Consider the following 18,220-nt stretch of genomic DNA (forward strand, 5'->3'; position numbering starts at 1 on the left):
GTGCATCAAGAATGCGCACCTAATTATCACGCTACCTCATACATCAAACGCGCGCTTAACTTACAAAATGAACAACAATGGTGCTAGTGGCCCCTATTACAACGCTTCGTTAAGCTTTATGAGTGCTTCGAAAGCCTCTTTAGGAGTTACATTTATGGATAGGATAAAATTTCTAACGCAACAGAGCCACATATAGAAAATATGATAGAGAAGGTCGCCTCCGTTGAATCATGCGATATCCAGAGGAATCAGATTGGGGAAAACTGTGTAAAGTGGACATGGAAGTAGTTGCTGCTAAAGGGTTCCCATACCTTCTTGGCATCTGGTCTTGATCCTCCCCTTCTGGTAAAGAGAGCAGTGGCAGCAAGTGGTAGTGCTAAATCAATGCGTCTCTCACCTTGAATCTGAGTTATACGATCGATGAAGGTGTTGACAGTAGAAGGGGTCAAGTTTTCATCTCTAATTGTGTTAAAGTATAGTGAAATGGACGGCGTAGATGTGTATCTCATTATTCCAACTCTTGCACCATCTGGTTTTGCGGAAACATCAAGCCCATTAACAATTCTTTTTAAGAAATCGAGCACAGCTCTCCAGTCGTCTGCTCCAAGTGCAAGGGTTTGGTCAAGAACGATTCCAACATCTAAGGGTCTTTTGCCATCTACCGAAGAAGAAAAGAGTGAATTAGCGTCAAACTATAAGGAACTCAGTAGCTTGGTTGAGCTTTGGGACTTTTAACTGAGAAGAAAACAATGAAGATAACTGGCGGCCTATGATTCAGGCTTACCTGGCCGTGGAGCAGTGCAGTTAGGTTTTCCATTGGATAATATCACATTACTCCTGTATATCTTTACGCCATTTGCATCCACACAAAAGCACTCTTGGTTTGCGCACTGTAGCTTGTCAAAACTTCCATCAGGCCTGCAACGCGGTGTATAGCTTGAGGGATCTCGTCCTTGATATTGTTTTTCACATGGTGTTGCTGGCTTGCCTGAGATCAATACAATGTTTATAAATTCGTTTAACTATGTTTACTCCCAACCATTCAGTTTTAAGATAGAAACATTTTCCTTCTCATGTCTTGAATGACTATACGAGGAATGTCTGAGAACTTGCAAACTTTGATGAAATCTGATGTTGACGATACTGCCTTTTTAAAATCCCTATGGAAACGTGGGAACTAAATGACGAACCAATTCTGTTTTTTTTTTTAACATCTTCGGCCTCGACGCTTATTAGCAATGCCTCTCCAGTAACCTATCATTAAGAACAAAATTCATTTCCTCTCAGTAATACTTTTTGTGAGTGTGTTTCACTATCTGCGTACGTTTTTACCAAATAGGCTACTCTGCACTTTTAAACATACCAGCTTGAGGACATCTAAGATACTTGGTAGTTCTTGACCCTGTCAATTCCGAGCCAGACGCATCTACGCACCAGCATTCTTTAGTCAATGACTTGCACTGAACTTCTTCATACTTTCCATCTGGTTTACATTCAGGTCCACGCATCATTGATCCTTGAGAACTGACTTGCTGGGCCTGACAATCCGTAGGTTTTATTCCTACAAAAGAAGAAACCAATGGGCAGTTATTCAGCGGTTGTGTTTGCGAAGAGGTCTAAGAATCTAAGGCAATAAGAAACGAAAATAGATCTTTGGACTAGAAGTATTCTATTGCAGCTTCATGGAATATTTGTTACAAATAGTCGAAATATATATAAGGAGCTATCCAGACATAATTGTTGTAACTTATAGAACTGAACCTTTCAACAAGTAACTGACAATCATTAGATGACCCGCCTGTTCGTAATAAACTCAAACACTAAAGTTAAAGTTTTCTCCAAGCATATTATTCTGGTACTACGGTGATTAATTGTCTTAAATCTCAATACCTGTCTCATCACAAACGGGCCTTCCATATCTGACATTAACACGAGTGTCGGGCCGTTCGTCTCCATTCTGGTCAACACAGTAACAGTATGACATATCACACTGCAACGGCTCAAAGCTTCCATCGGGTTTACATTGTGGTATCTTCGCATGAGGGGTGTAACGGCTAATAGCATGTTGATAACGTCGTTGACATTCTGACAATTTCTTGCCTGGTTTGACTGAAAACGAGAGAAATGAGGCAATGTTCAGTGGTCTATTAGTAACCTGAAACATTATCGAAAAAAGTTTAAAAAGTTCAAGTAACTTGTTGCATCGCGAGCTACAGAGTAATCAAGATTTAAAGCATTTTTCGTTTCTGTAAATGCCATAAGAGTGGGAGACGCGGTGGCCTCATGGTTAGTGCGCTCGTCTTCGGATCGAGCGGTCTGGGTTCGAGCCCTGGCCGGGGACATTGTGTTGTGTTCTTGGGCAAGACACTTTACTCTCACAGTGCCTCTCTCCAGCCAGGTGTATAAATGGGTACCGGCCAACCTAATGCTGGGGGTAACCCTGCGATGGACTAGCATCCCAACCAGGGGGGAGTAGAAATACTCCTAGTCGCTTCATGCTACAGAAACCGGGATAAGCTCCGGCCTGATGGGCCACTTGGCTCGCATGCAGACTTTACCTAAATGCCATAAGAAATAACTTCACAATATTTTAATAATTATTTTCTCGGATTTTAAATTCACGGATATGATGTAGAAATATAATGATCAAAAGCCCAATAAGACATCCTTTGTTCCACAGGGACTGACTTGAACATGTAAATGTTCCAACCTTTCAATTAAATCATAACATTTAAAGCCCGACAAGCGATTTTCTACCTGTTCTGGTGTCATAATCAATGTCAGGTGTAACTGAAGGAAAATCGTCTCCCACATATACATTTTCGGTGATATCATTCAACTGTGTGCTGTCAACAGATGACCCTATTCCAACAGCATAAATCTCAATCCCTCTCTGGCGCAGTTGTCGCGCTGCTGACCTCCAGGAATCTCTGTATTGGGATGGCCATCGTCCACTTGTGAAGAGCATCAAAACCTAGGTGGCACAGCCAGTAACTCAAATTTAAGTTTTGATAAGCTGTCATAATGGACAGACCTTGTCGGGAATATCGCAAGCATTGCGCAGGTAATAATGAAATGTAACCAGTAAAACCTTTTTGAACTTGTTTGTCATCCTGTCGTCCATTGTATTTTTGGCAACAACTCGCCCTTTTTAGTAGTTACCTCAAATTTATTGTGCAGTTTTTGATCTCGTCTACTTGTTTTGCTAAAGATCTTCCAAACAGTCTGATCTGCGAATGTTTCACTAAAGCTCTATACCAACAATACATAGAGGGCTTTCTCTTTAGATAGCAAAAGTAATAAATAATAAATAAATAAATAAATAAATAAATAAATGAATGAATAAATAAATAAATAAATAAATAAATAAATAAAGCGTAACACACTCTTACATATTTTTGTCGCTAATGTTAAATAAAGAAGCATCACATAATATACGTGTACCTTTCTGATATCTGCCCTTGCTCCAAGCCTGGGTGTAAAGAGCTCATCTCTGGCACGTTGAAGTGCTAGGTCAATTCTTCTGCCAGATCCGCCCTGTTGTGGGGTTCTGTCTATCAATAAATCCCATCTTTCTGCAGTATTGAATGGAAAAGCTATCCTCGCGCCATCGCTGTAGGTTATTAAGCCAACTCTGTACCTTTCGTCGGAAACCTTGAAATATCTCTGAGCATTCTCCGAAACGTATCTCCGCCAGGAATTCCAGTCTACTGAATCAGAGGAATCAACCACATAAGCCCAGTCCACGGGTCTTGCGCGCAGTGTTAAAGGACCTATCAATTAAAACGTTATGAAAGTTACTCCATCTCAATAACGGGTTTCATAATACCTATGAAACACTGGCATGGGAGCTATAGCAGAAATAAAATAAACAGAAACACATTTTCATTAGCAGTATTGCACCCTAACTGAAAACAGCGATAAGAAAAAATAGCTTAGAATATGTAACAAACAACAACTTCAGTTCACTTGGCTTTCAATGAAAAAAAGTGAGGTAAATGTTTTTGTCCCTTCGTAACTTTATTGATCTGGTGCTGTATCTGTCTAAGTTGGAATACATTTCACCTTAAACGACTAGTAGCAACGTGACCAAGAAAGGAAGAGAGAAAGAAACACCACCACCACCACCAACAACAAAAACAACAACGGCCATGCAACTCCACCTCTTGCAATCTCATTAACAAGCTTGCGTGTTGGTTCGGTACGGTCATCATACGATTTCATGATGTAGGCATCTCTTGACGGGTTACGCACAATGCTTGCCAACTGCGGTAGTCTTACAGATGACCCGAATCCGGCAGAATAAATTTGTATGCCTCTATTTTGGGCATCCCGGACACTTCGCAGCCAGTCCAAGCTCTGTTGGTCCCGCCACGGCGAAGCCGTCAGAACAACTACCACCTAAAGACAAAGGGCATAGTTAGCAAAGCATTCGCAAGTTTCAATTCACAGACAGTAGGTTTTTAGGACAGCTTAACATACAATGTAAAGCTTTGCATGACAGGGATGGCAGGTGCAGAGGTGCATGTCTGACAACACTCTGCCTGTCACACAGCCCATGCTTACCCTTTTCAAATCCATAAATTTAAGGAAAAAAAAAGAAGAAAAAAACTGCATTGTGCATCTTTAAAGGAAATATACCAAGATTACGCGATTTTACCATGGTATGAGCGTGCCTGCAAACGTTGGCCCTCCTTAGGTGTCAACAAAACAAACTTAACGTGGAGGGGAAGGTTTGACATTTTTCCAACACGGAGTTGCGACCCCAACCCCCTCCCCCTTCCCCCCGCAGCCGTAGAAAAAGAAAAAAAGTGAAAAGGTTAATCTCTGGTTACTCTCTTTTTGTGCGTCTTGGTTGCAAGACGCCCAAAAAGTCACATAAGAAAAATACTTTACCTCTGGCAAGTTTTTTCTCGTCTTATTATACTGTGTAATACTGAATGAAAGTGAAAGTGGTTTTGAGATTGTTGCCTATGGAAGGCTGAACATTTTACCTGTCTTAATCCGACTCTTCCACCCTGTTGAGGTGAAAAAAAGCTCGAAAGCAACTGCATCGCTTGAGTAAAACCTGCACTAGTTCCTCCTTGTTTCTGGATTTGCCCAATAAAACTCAGGACATCTCTTCTGGTGTCTTTAGAATTTAGGGGCATCACAACTTTAGCTCCATCACCGTAGGTTATCATTCCGAAACCGATGTTCGAGTTTACCACATCATAAAAGTACTCAACCAAATACTGTATGTAAGTTAACATCCTATTCCAGTCCACGGAATTCGAAGAATCCACCACAAAGCCGATGTCTATCCCTCGAGGGTCACCTGTGAAGAAGTTTGATTACGTTACATTTCGAAATCAATAACGCATAAAGAGGTATTCGGCTTCTTGTAAAGAGATCATGCCAAGACATCTTCGAGGCTTCTCCTAAGAAAGGCGGCCTATTACACGATTGTGTTTAAATAGTATTTCCATTTCACATCCATTCGATTTAGTTTTGTGCAAAATAACGACATTAATACTACACCAACACCAAGAAACCGAGCGACCAACCAGCCAATCTCTATACTTTTGGCATGGCTCTACATTTTGCACTCAGTGCTCGTCGCTTTGAACAGCTATTAGTTTAGAAAAGCTATTACACAAACTACTCACTTGTTACTCCCGTTGGAATAACCCTAGGCACAGAGTAGCTCTCTAACAAGTAGCTGTAACTGGGTAGCAGAGTGATGTTTTGAAGTTGCTCCTTTTGTGCTCCTGGTTTGATACCGTATCCATAAATATCCACTCCTCTGCCTGTGAGAGACTTCGCTGCTTCTTGCCAGTCTTGGCTGTATTGAGATGGCCAGCTACCTGCTGCAAACACGACCAGGACCTATAGCAAGCAGAAGACAATAAGATGCTATAATGAGTCAAAATTGCAGTAACGTTGATAAGTAAATTTACCAGTTAACAACAACCCATCGTTAACATGTAGGACAAGCTATAAGAGGTAAACAATAAGAGATAGATTGGACTGCGAATGGTCACAATGATGACGGTGTCTATGGTAGACGGCAATAACGTTGTATCTACATAAGCACAGGTTTGGAAGCTGTCGACAAATGTGTCGAATTTGCGAAATACCACACTTGAGTCAACAATCAGGCTGAGTACCGATATGGTAAGATAAAGACGTGCTAGACGAAAGAGGGGAACATGTAGCAGGAATGTCGGACAAAAGAGTGGTATTTTTACCTGATTGGCGTCTCGTCTGGCCCCACTCCGAGGCCCAAACAAGTCCGTGGCAACAGTTTCAAGTCCAAGGTCGATTCTCCTATCGTCTCCTCCTTGCTGTTTAAGGTCATTAATTGCTTGCCAAATGCGATTTTTATTGTAGTTTATACTGCTAGAAGTGGGGAATGGTAAAGCAACTTGGCTGGATGATGCGAAATACACAATGCCAACATGATCACCATCGAAAGAAATGTTCCTTGTTCCAACATAACCTTTCAACAAACTCTGCATTTTACTCCAGTCCACGGCTGAGGACGAGTCGACTAATATACCAAGGTCCATAGGAGGTTCGTAGTCTATACAAAAGAAAGTATGAAAGTATTTAATAGCTGGACAACCAATAGGCCTTATCGACAATCCATTCTCTGAAGAACGCGCGAAAATGCTCGACATGCATGATGGAAAACTTGTGAAGAACAATCAGTACATGAACAATATCATTTGAAGGAAACAGATTACACAATGGGAAGCAGTTAGACAAATGAATACTTAAAATACTTTTAAAATAGGAATTCATGCTGAAAATATCCAGAGTAAGGACCCTTCCGAGGATCTTTCTTCTTTAAACCACTCTCGTGATGTAGGCTTCGTCATTAAAGATTAATTCTTATTATTAAGGTTAGGTGTACTTGCCTCCACGGATAGATTGTATTAGCCTTGGTCTAACATATTGTAGATCGTCGTACGAGTTAGATAGGAACCAGTATCTCCTTCCAGAAGAAATATCCCTCATCTGCAAAAATGAGGTTGATGGCCCAACACCAACAGAGTATACTTCTACCCCTCTGTCCCTCAGAGAGCGGAGAACTCTGTTTCTATATGCTTCTGAATCACTGTCGTCTTTCCACGGGCCGCCAGACATCACAATAAGAATCTACGTAAACATCATTGCAGTCTCAGTAAGAGCAAAAGTGTTGACCCCCAAAGTGGATGGTATAGGGCAAGTAAAAGAATGGGGCAAGTGTACCCTGCTTATTTACTGGGAAACTTTATTCCAAGCACTTTCAAATTCACTATCAGACACGGCCGCCGTTTTTAACATTCATTTCGAGCAAGCGCTTTTGTCACGCCTGCCTAAGAAGCGATTACTGAATGGAAATCGCATTTGACCAGCTTCGCCCACAAGAGATCTGGGAACGAGAGTACCAAACAGGCAATACAAATACCGAGGCAAGTTTCTAGATAATGCACGTTTGTGGCAAATGTGATTGGCATAGAGACGGATGTCAATAGTTGCATACCTTCCTTGCGTCATCTCTTGCCCCTGCCCTGGTGCTAAACATGTAGTCAGCCATATCAAGGCCTTCGTTGATATTCCTCTCTTCTCCGCCAAGTTGAACAATGGCATCAATTAACTGCGCTGCGGCAGCCTTGGTGTAACCGGCATTTCCATGGCCACGGAAATCAAAACCAAGAGCAGCTTCAGCGCCATACGATATAAAGCCCACATGCCCCTTTTGCGCTGAGATATCCAACGAGTCAATTATGTTCTTTGCAAAGCGGCGGGTTTTGTCCCAGTTCACAGACGATGATGAATCAGCCACGAAGGCAATGTCTACTGGCCGTTGAACGTAATCTGCATAAAATAGTTCAGGTATAAGTTAATGAGGATAGCCACTTACCTTTTGATTTGCCTAAACTGCGGATTGCCAACAGCTTCCTTAGAAACTAATTTCTCTGCTTAGAAAAGTAGCGTAGTATGTGCTCTGCGTTTCTCTATTCTAATGAGTATTACAATCATGTGGCCAGCCTTAAGCAACTGCAGGTAATTTTTCGCCCGCCACTGAATAGGTGAATTCTATAGTAGCCACGAAAGAAGGGACTATTCGTGATATGTAAGTATTGTATCTTTTAATGCTACTCACAATCTCAATGAAAATGAAAGAAATCAGTCTTTTATGTAACATCCTTTGTCATCTTACCTCCTCGGATAGCCGTCACCAGGTCAGGTCTTCTGTTGTCCATGATGTCGTAAGAGCTGACTCTAAATATGTCCCTGTTGTATGGTACCACATCTTGAAGCTGCTCTTGCAATGGGACAGAGCCAACAGAGAAAGAATACACATCAACGGGAAGATTCCTTAAATTATTTGCATAAGACGTCCATTGTGACTGATATTGAGGATCCCAATCACCCCCTGTTACGAGGACGAGGACCTAGAATGGAGAATGATATTCATCAAAAAATGATTGTAATAAATTAAAAAGTACCCTGCATTGAGGATCACTTCATAAATGCACGTAAAACTTCTGAGAATGTCCGAAGCAGTCAGGTTATACGACAAACTTTCAATTTAAAAGATGGTATAAACGATGTCCCAACAAACAATAAGATGTTTATAATTTGTCGTTTTTCCTCAGAATATGCTTTCAGTCGTTCTCCCTGTGACCACACCTCAAACTCAGTTGTCGAGGCGACTTTACATCAACTGTATCTCTTAAGTTCACATGTCCACTTTATGTTGACAGAACTTCAAAAATACCTTTCTGGCATTTCTTCTGGTAACATCACGATTGGAAAATAGATCTCTATATGCCGTAGTTAGTGCAAGGTCAACTCTTCTCTGATTCCCACCAAGCTGAGTTATTCCTCTTATCTGCTGCGTGATGCTGTCGCGTGTGAACGTGTCCCGTTTAGGATCAATGAATGAAAATGAAAGTACTGCTCTGTCACTGAACGAAACAAACCCAACTCGCACTCTGTCTTCGGCAATGTCAAACGATTCTACCAGGGATATTACAAAGCGTTGCATTTTCGACCAGTTGACACTATCCGAAGAGTCCACCACAAAACCAAGGTCCAGTTTCAGTGGTCTTACTGAAAAGGACAATAGGAAAATTACAATCTTGAACAAAGATTACACGATTGCAAGCTTATGGTGCAAAGGGCTTTTTGTTCACCATCATAACTGTCTGATACCACCATTTTATTTCAATTTCTAATTTTGAAAGATAACTAAAACGGTAAGTAACTTGGGGTTCATACTACCTAATATAAGTGCATAGAAGACAACGTAACAAAGTATTACGCATAGATCTTAATGGTTTAATACATACTTGGTCTATAGTCAACTCTAATGAAGAGAACACAAAATAAAAGAATCCACGGGCAGATAACATTACCTCCAAACACAATCTGTCTAATCATTTCAGGTCTGTAGCTGATCATTTGTTGATTTGTCGAAGCAGAATATGCTTTGGATGGGAGCCCGCTGATGTCTTGGAAATATGAAGCTCCATCCTGTGGTAGAACTCCTGTGATATAGGTATCAATTCCACTAGTCCTTAGCTGGGCAGCGGCAGACCTCCAGGCTGGGCGATAGTAAGGATTCCAGGATCCACCAGATAACACAATAAGAATCTTAAAAAAAGTAACGTTTTCCATGACATCCAATGTAGTCACATTACTTGCTACATTAAGTACAAAACATAAGACACCAAGTAACACAACTGTAACACAAGTAACACAACTTTTCGGGAGTTCCGTTCTTCAAGGGAAGTTTTCGGGTCGGAGGGCGGGGGAGGTGGGTTTAAACGAATCATTTACCTCTTGGCGGATGGAAAGTTCCCAAAAGTAATGTTACATGACTACTAATAATTAATAGCTGTTTCTAAATTAAGGCAAATTTTAAGACAAACATCGTTGCTTCACCTGTCTCGCTCCTGTCCTTGCACCATAACGAGAGGTAAACAAGTCCCTGTAGGCCACCTGCAAAGCTCGATCAATTCTCTGTCCAGTGCTGTCTGATTGCCGCATACCATCGATCAGTCGTTTTACACCAACTCTTGTATAGTCAGCATCGAATGGGAAGGCAATCCTGGCATAATTGCCGAAGACGATAGCACCGACACGTGTTCTACTAGAGGAGATGTCAAATGAATCAGTAACTGCCATGGCGTAAAACAGGATACTACTCCACATAGCATCGGGTATTGATGAGTCCATAGCGAAACCCAGATCCACTGGATAATCTGAATAGGTAACAGCAGGCGCATTATTTATACTTTGCACAACCATTTAAGTCTAGTTCGCATAGTGTGATCGTCCGGGTGAGGGTAGTTCTGAAAAGAACTGTTGGTGGTGACTGACGTTTCGACAATCTGATCGGAAGTCATCTTCAGAGTCAAGTAAATAGTGTTTGCCAGGCGATGATGTTATTAGTCTGGTCCGTGGAACGTGCTTGGTCAGTTTAGCCATGATAGTATTGGCTGGAAGACTCGTGTAAAGTTTGTCATCAGTCATTGGTGGGTTTCGATCCGTCTATTGTTAGTCAAATTGGTCGGTTTTTGGTCCGTCTATTGTTTGTCAAATTAAGTCGGTCTGTTAGAAGTCCGTTTGTCGGTTTCGTTTCCGTCGTGGATAAGTCGTTTATAAGGCGCCGGTAGTTGTTGACATCTGTTAAGAGGCGTTTGTTCTAGGTTAGTGTACCAGCTTTCCCGAGCCAGTCGTTCAAAATACTTTGTACTGCAGGTTAAGCACTGAGCAGAGTCCCAGTAAATTTTGTGGTTTGCCAGTTGATGATGCACAGCAATGCGATTGTTGGCATCACCATTTCTTGTGGCTCGTTCGTGTTCAGTCAGTCTCGTGTTAAGGTTTCTGCCAGTCTCACCAATGTAGGAAGCCTGGCAGTCGGAGCATTTGATCTTGTAAACTGCTCCCTGTCTGTTGTAAGGTTCGTCCCTGTCCTTCACGTTGGTCAGTAAGTGTCGTAACGTAGTTGTAGGTTTGTGGGCTACACGAATGTTCAGAACTACCCTCACCCGGAGACCACGCTATACGAACTACTGATACTCCTGGGTTCAAACTATTTACTATGGTGCATTTAAGTCTAGTTCACACCTGCCCCATTACGAATAAAAATAAATAAATATTCATTTATATAGCGCCATTTTCCACTAATTGTCCATGGCGCTTTACAATACTTTAAAATTAAAATCCTAAGTTTAAAATCCTAGTCGGATTACGACACTACGACACAACGACATGAACATAATGACATGAAGAAGGACATTAGGTCGCTATGTTTGCAGTATGAACGTCCTGACATGATGACATAATAACAACATACCAGCATAAACATAGCGACATAAGGAAAAAAATGGATCTTTTCATTGTGTCTTTAAATCAATGTTCACATCACCAACGCAAACGATTAGGTCTTTATGTTGTTATGTCGCTAGTGTGAACCAGACCAAATCTTCATGTAGCGTACGCTGTTCTGTTCTTATTTTCCTATCACAGCAAAATGATATTTACCCGGGTTCAAGAAATTTCTAGGGAGCTCAATATAGTTGTACGACCGAACATAATCAGCATATGATGCAAGTCCCAGCACCTCGGCTTGTTTGAAACGTGGGCCAGCTCCAACTGAATACATTTGAACACCATCCTTCTGAAGCCTTCGTGCTGTGGGTATTATGTTGGCTTGAGTAGAGCCTGGTACCTGAGGCGATGCAACTATTATCAAAAGAATCTGCAATGGAACAAATACTCCATCACCTTCGGTAACGTTAGTGTACTTACTCTTCACTTTTGTCCTAATTCCCCGAGGGTAATGGGCCCGATCGGTCCTCACTTTAAAGTGATCATAAAATAAATTATTTTAACAAAATTATACCCTCCATTGGGATGAGACAATCCTAGATTTTCACTTACGGTTTTGCAAGCGAGAAAGACTAATATCCTGTTATTGCACGTCTGTTTGACAAAGGTTAAGTGAAATTCGTGTATGTTACTAAAGAGAACCCAAAATGATAGCACAATCTGTTAAAAAAAGGCCATGATTGTTAAGCTGGTGTGGTATGTCCAGGCATAGTCTAGGGCGAAGTGACGAAGATGACTGCATCGGCGAATGAATAGCTACAATAGATTATCGAAGAAAACAAACAAAATAAAAACAATTGACTAGCTCAATTAGTTGTAATACACGTACTCGTCTGGAATTTGGACGTGCTCCACCCCTGGAACTAAAGAGATTATCTCTCGTAAAGTCGACGGCTGTATCTATCCTTCTGTCAGTGCCGGGCAGGCGATAAAGTGAGTTCACTAGTCCTTTTAGTCGTTCTTTATTGAGATTTGGACCCCAGAGAAAGTTGAAGTCAAAATGTATGCGAGGACGAGACGCGTAACTGACGACTCCAACTCTTGTTCCATAACGTGCCGGGGAGATGTTCTTTAGAGCATCAATAGTATTGCGCATATACCACAAAATCCGTTGCCAATCGCCGGGCCTTATGTCTGATGAAGAGTCCACCAAGAAGCCAAAATCCAGAGGCCTTCTGTAAGCTAAAGAGAGACATTCATCCTTGGCATAAATACGTATGGGTTATTGACCAAGTGTGAGGTCAAGATGGCTGGATATTGGCCAAGTTCGTTTTTTGCCTGTTTATGGACCGAGACGGAGTCGAGGTTCAAAACCACGCAAAAAAAGAACGAGAGCAATATTCAGCAATCTTGACCGAACAAGCTTGCTCAATAAAGGATTTATTATATGGCTTTCGAGGAAATTTTTCTTGCAGGACATGGCGGGTAGTCCCGAGCGGGCAAGATAGCTCCATCTTGCCCGCTCGGGTAGCCAATCACAGCGCAGGATTTGATTCATCTTGCCCGCTCACGGAGCTGGCCATATAATAAAATGCAGTATGCCCATAATAGACAAAAATGTCCAGTCACTTACTGTATGATGTGTTACATGTTGGGAGTTAGCAGCAAATAATAAAGTGTAGTGTACTTGAATGCTGAGTATTTGGCGTTGATCAAATTTGCAGGTATTCCTCGAAAATTAAATACACCTTCAGCTGAGCATAGTTTAAGAACGGATCGAGTTTTTAGCGTGACATCATTGTTTATGGAATGAACATCTTTACACAATAATTAATTATTTAACCAATTAGTGGTGCTTTAAAAAGCAATACAAAGGGGCACAAAAGTTATTAAATATTATTTCGACCAACAAAAACTAAGGCCCGATTGGCCGATCACGTCTTCTACTTACATGGAGGACAGGTAACGGTTCCCCTTGATCTCGTGCCATTGATCTCTGTTCCCTGAATTTCGACACACCAACAGTACTGTCTGTCGCACTGCATTGGTTCGTAGTCCCCATCACGCCGACACCTTGGAATATACGCTGCAGGCGGACGACTTCTTACAGCTTGCCAATACCTCTGTTGACAGGGTTTACGGTATCCAGCTAAAATGGAATTAAAGAACATAATGTAATACTCTTAACAACCTAAGGTAGAACATGTCTTCTTCGGATTAACCTGTAATTGTCTTTTTTCGTAAATTTACAATAACGTTATTTTACAGCTCACTTGTATATGTACACTTGGGCTTTCCAGTCTCTAGGAAAGTTCTGGTGTTGGCGATCTCCTGTCCATTCCGGTTAACACAATAACAGTGGGAACGGTAGCATTGCACGGGGCTGTATGAACCATCAGCACGACACCACGGGATAAATCTATCAGGTGAATAACTCCTCAGTGCATCCTGGTACGCTTTCCAACAGGCTGTTACTGGTGCTCCTATCCAACAAAAAAATCGTATTAACCTTCTTTTAAGCGGTAATGAATAAAATATAAAGGCAAAATTTCGCAAACACTATTTGATAAACAAACTATAGAGAATTTTTGAACTAACGTAGTTTAGCAATTACCTCTCCTTGGACATCTTATTGGGTTCCTGCTTCTAGTTCCGGGTATTTCGTTACCGTTCTCATCAACACACCAACAGAAGATGCCGTTCTTCTGGCACTGCACTTCTTCATAGCTTCCATCTTTCCTACAACGATACACGAAACCTGCTGCCGTACTAAGCGATGGAAGAGCTTTCTGCTGGCATGGGGTCAGTAATCCACCTGCGAAGAAGTGGTATTGGTTAGTTGCTGAAAGACTATCAAACCTTTACTAATTAACAATTGGTAAACGCCATAGCGTGCACTATTGAGTTATGGACGCACGCGGGAGGTTGCTAAGCACGAAAGAAGCGTAAGAGTCGCACGAGGCTATAGCCGAGTGCGACTCTAGCTTCTTGAGTGCTTAGCAAACCTCCCAAGTGCATCCATAACTCAATAGTGCACGTTATGGCGTTTACCATTTGTTTTATAACATAACATTGAGACATTGGAACAACAGAAGTCCTTTTATTGGGCTACATCGCAAACAAATGTTCGTGTAGTCTTACATGACAAGAGAAAACAAGTGCGCGAAAATTCATTCATGACAACCGACTGCACACCAGTAACTCGATAAAGTGTTATCTTCAGACAACTGTGAAGACAGTTTCGCATTTCTGGCAGAAGAACGTCGGCCATTACTTTGGAAACAATGTCTGTCAAAAGATTTGCTTTGTAAACATTAGCACACACGTCAGCAGCGTACACCCATGGGCAAATAGTAGACGCTAAATTAACCAATCAGAGCGCGCGCTTTACTTTAGTTATGTTATAATTAACAATTAGATTATGAGCTCGAGATTTCAATGAGGTGATAGTTGATGAGGCCGAAGGCCGAATCAGCTATCACCTCATAGAAATCGAGAGTGAACAATCTAATTGTTTTAGTAGAATTCTTACTAAAATTTACTTCAAATAACTGTTTCCAATTATTTCTTGACGTATTATTATTAGTCGCTCGGATTGAATTGTCATTTAAGTTGAAGTTGGGTGTGTGCGCGCGCATTAGTTTCTTCAACAATTTCAACTCTTTTAAATGTCAAGAAACTGTAAAAGTCCTTCATTTTGACTTCTCAAGAATTTAATTATCCATTTGCATCACAATTTGTCCTCCAAAACTTTGGAAAAACGAAAAAAACGTCGCCATTTCCTAGAAGACCTCCACCCACTGCACGGTGATGGTTGATAGTATTCAATGGCTCAGCCAATCAGATTACAGCATTTGCATTAGTATACAAGTAGAGTTCTACTAATGGGGAATATTCACTGATTTTGCCTAACTGTTACCAGCGATAGGTAACGTATAATTTAACTTGTGTGGACACGTATAAATCGATATGTATAGATGAAAAAAGTGGAAATAGTGAAAAAAAATCGTTACCATCCTTGGAACATTTTGGCGTTCCATTACTGCTGTAAACGCGTGTATTCCTGACCTCTCTACCGTACTGATCAACACAGAAACAGTAAGATCCGTAACACTGACGCCAGTAATATCCACCATCAGGTTTGCACCAAGGAATGTATTGTCCAGAAACTGGGTTTTTGGAGAGCTCAATGTAACGTTTTTGACAGTCAGTGTAATTAGGTTGGGTTGCTGTTGAGAGACATATACAATGCTAAGCGTCAGGTAGGTTTCCAGCGATTATTTTTCAGCAGCTGGCAGTTTCTTCGTTGTATTATTAGCTTGCTAACAGTGATCGGTTCGCGGTCGTTGTTACGTTTGATCTTTACATTGTTACTGCCTGTTCTGTTCCAAAATTTCAGACCGATCAAAAGTAGACCTTCTATTTCAGACCTAGGAGCTACTCAGGGTGGGGTAACTATTTGAAAAGGGCCTCCCATTCGCAAATCACAAGCGATAAATAAGATCATAGACAACAATGTTATAGATAGTTATAACTATGTGAAGTATAGCGCAACTTGCCCAAAAACACAACGCAATGATTCTGGTCGGGGTGGAACCCGGACCGCTCATATTGTAACAGGTCAAAATCCCGGGGGGTACTCCCTTATATGGGGTATATAGGTATGTGCGGCCCCAAAGGGCGAGGTTTTTCAGCCGTTTTCGTCATAAATAGGACATCGATTTTGGCCATTTTGGTCATAAAGAGGGTATGGTTTTAGCATTCTAGTCTTGAATTGGGTATGTTTCTTAGAAGAAGCTGAGTTTTTTCATCATTATTAATAAAACCGTCAACAAAAGCCCTTCATAACTTATGTTTAGGGCAACTGCGCCAGCCGCAATGGTCATAAATAGGGTAGGAAAAATCGCAGATTTTGGTCATAAATAGGGAAAGGCTTTTGGGAAGTGGGCCGCACACCCCAACCCAACTTTTCTGGGAGTACCTCCGGGGGTCAAAATCCATACCTTCTGGCTTACATGCCTATATACCTAACATAATAAAGTGCCCCCCCTCCCCCCCTCCCCCCGCCGTCGCGGCTTTGTACAGCCAGTCGCCGAAAATAGTGGCCCTTGCAATCAATAATATATCCAACAGATATGTTCTAGTTTCTGTTACTGTTTGCGTGGCCTTGCTCTCGGAAGATCGTTCTCCTCGTGGAACAGATAATATCCACGGACATAAATCGATGAATGTTTGGTTGATTACACAACAAATACCTGGATCGGGACATTGCAGATTTCTGGTTGTTCTCGTCCCTGGTATTTCTATTCCATCTTTGTCTACACACCAACATTGCCCAGATGTTCCTCCGCACTGTATGTTCTCAAACCCACCATCATCCTTACACCTGGGAATGTAACTGCCAACTTTGGGGTTTTGAATTGCTTTCTTGTACGCTTCTTGACAAGGTGTCAGCTTATCTGTTGTTCCAAAGCAAAAATACAGTGAAAGACACGAGAATGAACGCCGAGAGGTAAGAGTTCCTCTGGCGACAAGCGACTAATTCTATCGCCAGGGGATGGGGAAGGGGCAAAAAGGGGTGCTGAGTATTGAAGCTTATTGAGCTACGAATGCACGGTGAGATCGTGCTAGATTGTCGTCTTCAACAATATTCTCCATCGTTCCTGGTTGAAGAACGGGTGTTGTAAATGAGTTAAATTATATCATAATAAAAAATGACAGTAAAATACAATGACAAGAAATTAAACGTACATGGTTCCTTGCAGGTTGGTTTACCAGAGGCAAGGGGTGTCTTCGTCCCTATTATTTCATTGCCATCTTCATCCACGCAGTAACACACAGATCCGCGGCACTGTACATGGGCAAAGCTGCCATCCAGTTTGCACCTTGGTACAAACCTCCCAGGGGCATTGTTCTTTGTAGCAGTTAAGTACTGTCTCTGACACTTCGTTTCCTTTTTATCTGTATTTACAAAATGGTGTTAAAAAGAAGCCGACAGTAGAGTAGTTTAACGGTTTCTTTTCAAAACAGTGCACAATTAAATTTATTACTAGTTCTCCACAATTGCAAAAGCACGCGTTAATAAAAATGTACGACAACAACAGCACCTGAAATAGTGGTCTGTATTTCATATGAACATTAAAAAAAAAAAACAGCTAAAAGTCGTAAGGAAGTTGGCTGCATACCTTCACATGCGGCTTTCTGAACGTCGCCCAAGATATCCTTTAGATTCTTGAATGAGGATATCATGATAACTTTTCCAGGATCAGATGCTATCGTCACAAGATCTGACTTTTTTGCCCCTTTTCCTACACCGATGGACCAAACGTCTACTCCCTTGTCTTTGAGAGGCTGAGAAGCCTTGTCCAGTGGAATATAGGGTCCCTTGACACCATTTGTTGTTTGGGCACCATCAGTTATCACGAAACAAACCTAAATTAAGGAGAAAGAAAGAGGTTTCTGTACATTGTCAAAGATTGTTTTCCCCCTTGGGCCTCTCGCATTTAACGGCCTTGCAAACGTTGGTTGAAAAAAAACAAAACAAAACAAAACAAAACAAAACAAAACAAAACAAAACAAACAAACAAACAAAAACAAAAACAAAAACAAAAAACAAAAACAAAAACAAAACAAAAACTGTCCTTTGTTCTTCATTTTCTTTAACTCCCACTTTCTTTAGTCGTTTTGTTGGCCTTTTTACGCTTTGGAAAGGAATAAAAAAATTAACCAAAATGTGTCAACGTCGAGTTTATCGTCGATTTGAAGAGTAAAAAGTTGTTAGCCTGAAATGTCAGTGGTCTCCCGTCCTCAGCCTAGTCCCTAAGCAAGGGACGATGTCTCTTACCCGGGGATTAGGCTGACATTTAGGATAGACTTTCAGAAACGTCCCTCATCTTGTTTGTTCATG

General features: G+C 41.4%; 1 protein-coding gene across 1 annotated transcript in view; it reads right to left on the minus strand.

Moving 5' to 3' along the window:
- Positions 1 to 18,220, minus strand: part of LOC145499467 (uncharacterized) — a 132,200-nt gene that overhangs the window by 101,558 nt on the left and 12,422 nt on the right. Inside the window, exons 9-33 of the mRNA XM_081478984.1 lie at positions 17,499 to 17,745; positions 17,065 to 17,274; positions 16,569 to 16,772; positions 15,327 to 15,542; positions 13,928 to 14,128; positions 13,587 to 13,796; positions 13,265 to 13,462; positions 12,203 to 12,555; positions 11,527 to 11,743; positions 9,922 to 10,241; positions 9,393 to 9,630; positions 8,753 to 9,087; positions 8,192 to 8,426; positions 7,511 to 7,845; positions 6,903 to 7,143; positions 6,231 to 6,565; positions 5,649 to 5,868; positions 4,995 to 5,317; positions 4,164 to 4,401; positions 3,445 to 3,773; positions 2,758 to 2,974; positions 1,891 to 2,109; positions 1,364 to 1,561; positions 785 to 988; positions 312 to 658 (exon numbers count right to left, since the gene is read on the minus strand). Coding sequence (XP_081335110.1) covers positions 312 to 658; positions 785 to 988; positions 1,364 to 1,561; positions 1,891 to 2,109; positions 2,758 to 2,974; positions 3,445 to 3,773; positions 4,164 to 4,401; positions 4,995 to 5,317; positions 5,649 to 5,868; positions 6,231 to 6,565; positions 6,903 to 7,143; positions 7,511 to 7,845; positions 8,192 to 8,426; positions 8,753 to 9,087; positions 9,393 to 9,630; positions 9,922 to 10,241; positions 11,527 to 11,743; positions 12,203 to 12,555; positions 13,265 to 13,462; positions 13,587 to 13,796; positions 13,928 to 14,128; positions 15,327 to 15,542; positions 16,569 to 16,772; positions 17,065 to 17,274; positions 17,499 to 17,745 — 6,390 coding nt within the window. The remainder of the gene's footprint in view (positions 1 to 311; positions 659 to 784; positions 989 to 1,363; positions 1,562 to 1,890; positions 2,110 to 2,757; positions 2,975 to 3,444; positions 3,774 to 4,163; positions 4,402 to 4,994; positions 5,318 to 5,648; positions 5,869 to 6,230; positions 6,566 to 6,902; positions 7,144 to 7,510; positions 7,846 to 8,191; positions 8,427 to 8,752; positions 9,088 to 9,392; positions 9,631 to 9,921; positions 10,242 to 11,526; positions 11,744 to 12,202; positions 12,556 to 13,264; positions 13,463 to 13,586; positions 13,797 to 13,927; positions 14,129 to 15,326; positions 15,543 to 16,568; positions 16,773 to 17,064; positions 17,275 to 17,498; positions 17,746 to 18,220) is intronic.

The sequence above is a fragment of the Orbicella franksi genome, chromosome 10, assembly GCF_964199315.1.
Source record: "Orbicella franksi chromosome 10, jaOrbFran1.1, whole genome shotgun sequence".
NCBI classification, from domain to species: domain Eukaryota; kingdom Metazoa; phylum Cnidaria; class Anthozoa; order Scleractinia; family Merulinidae; genus Orbicella; species Orbicella franksi.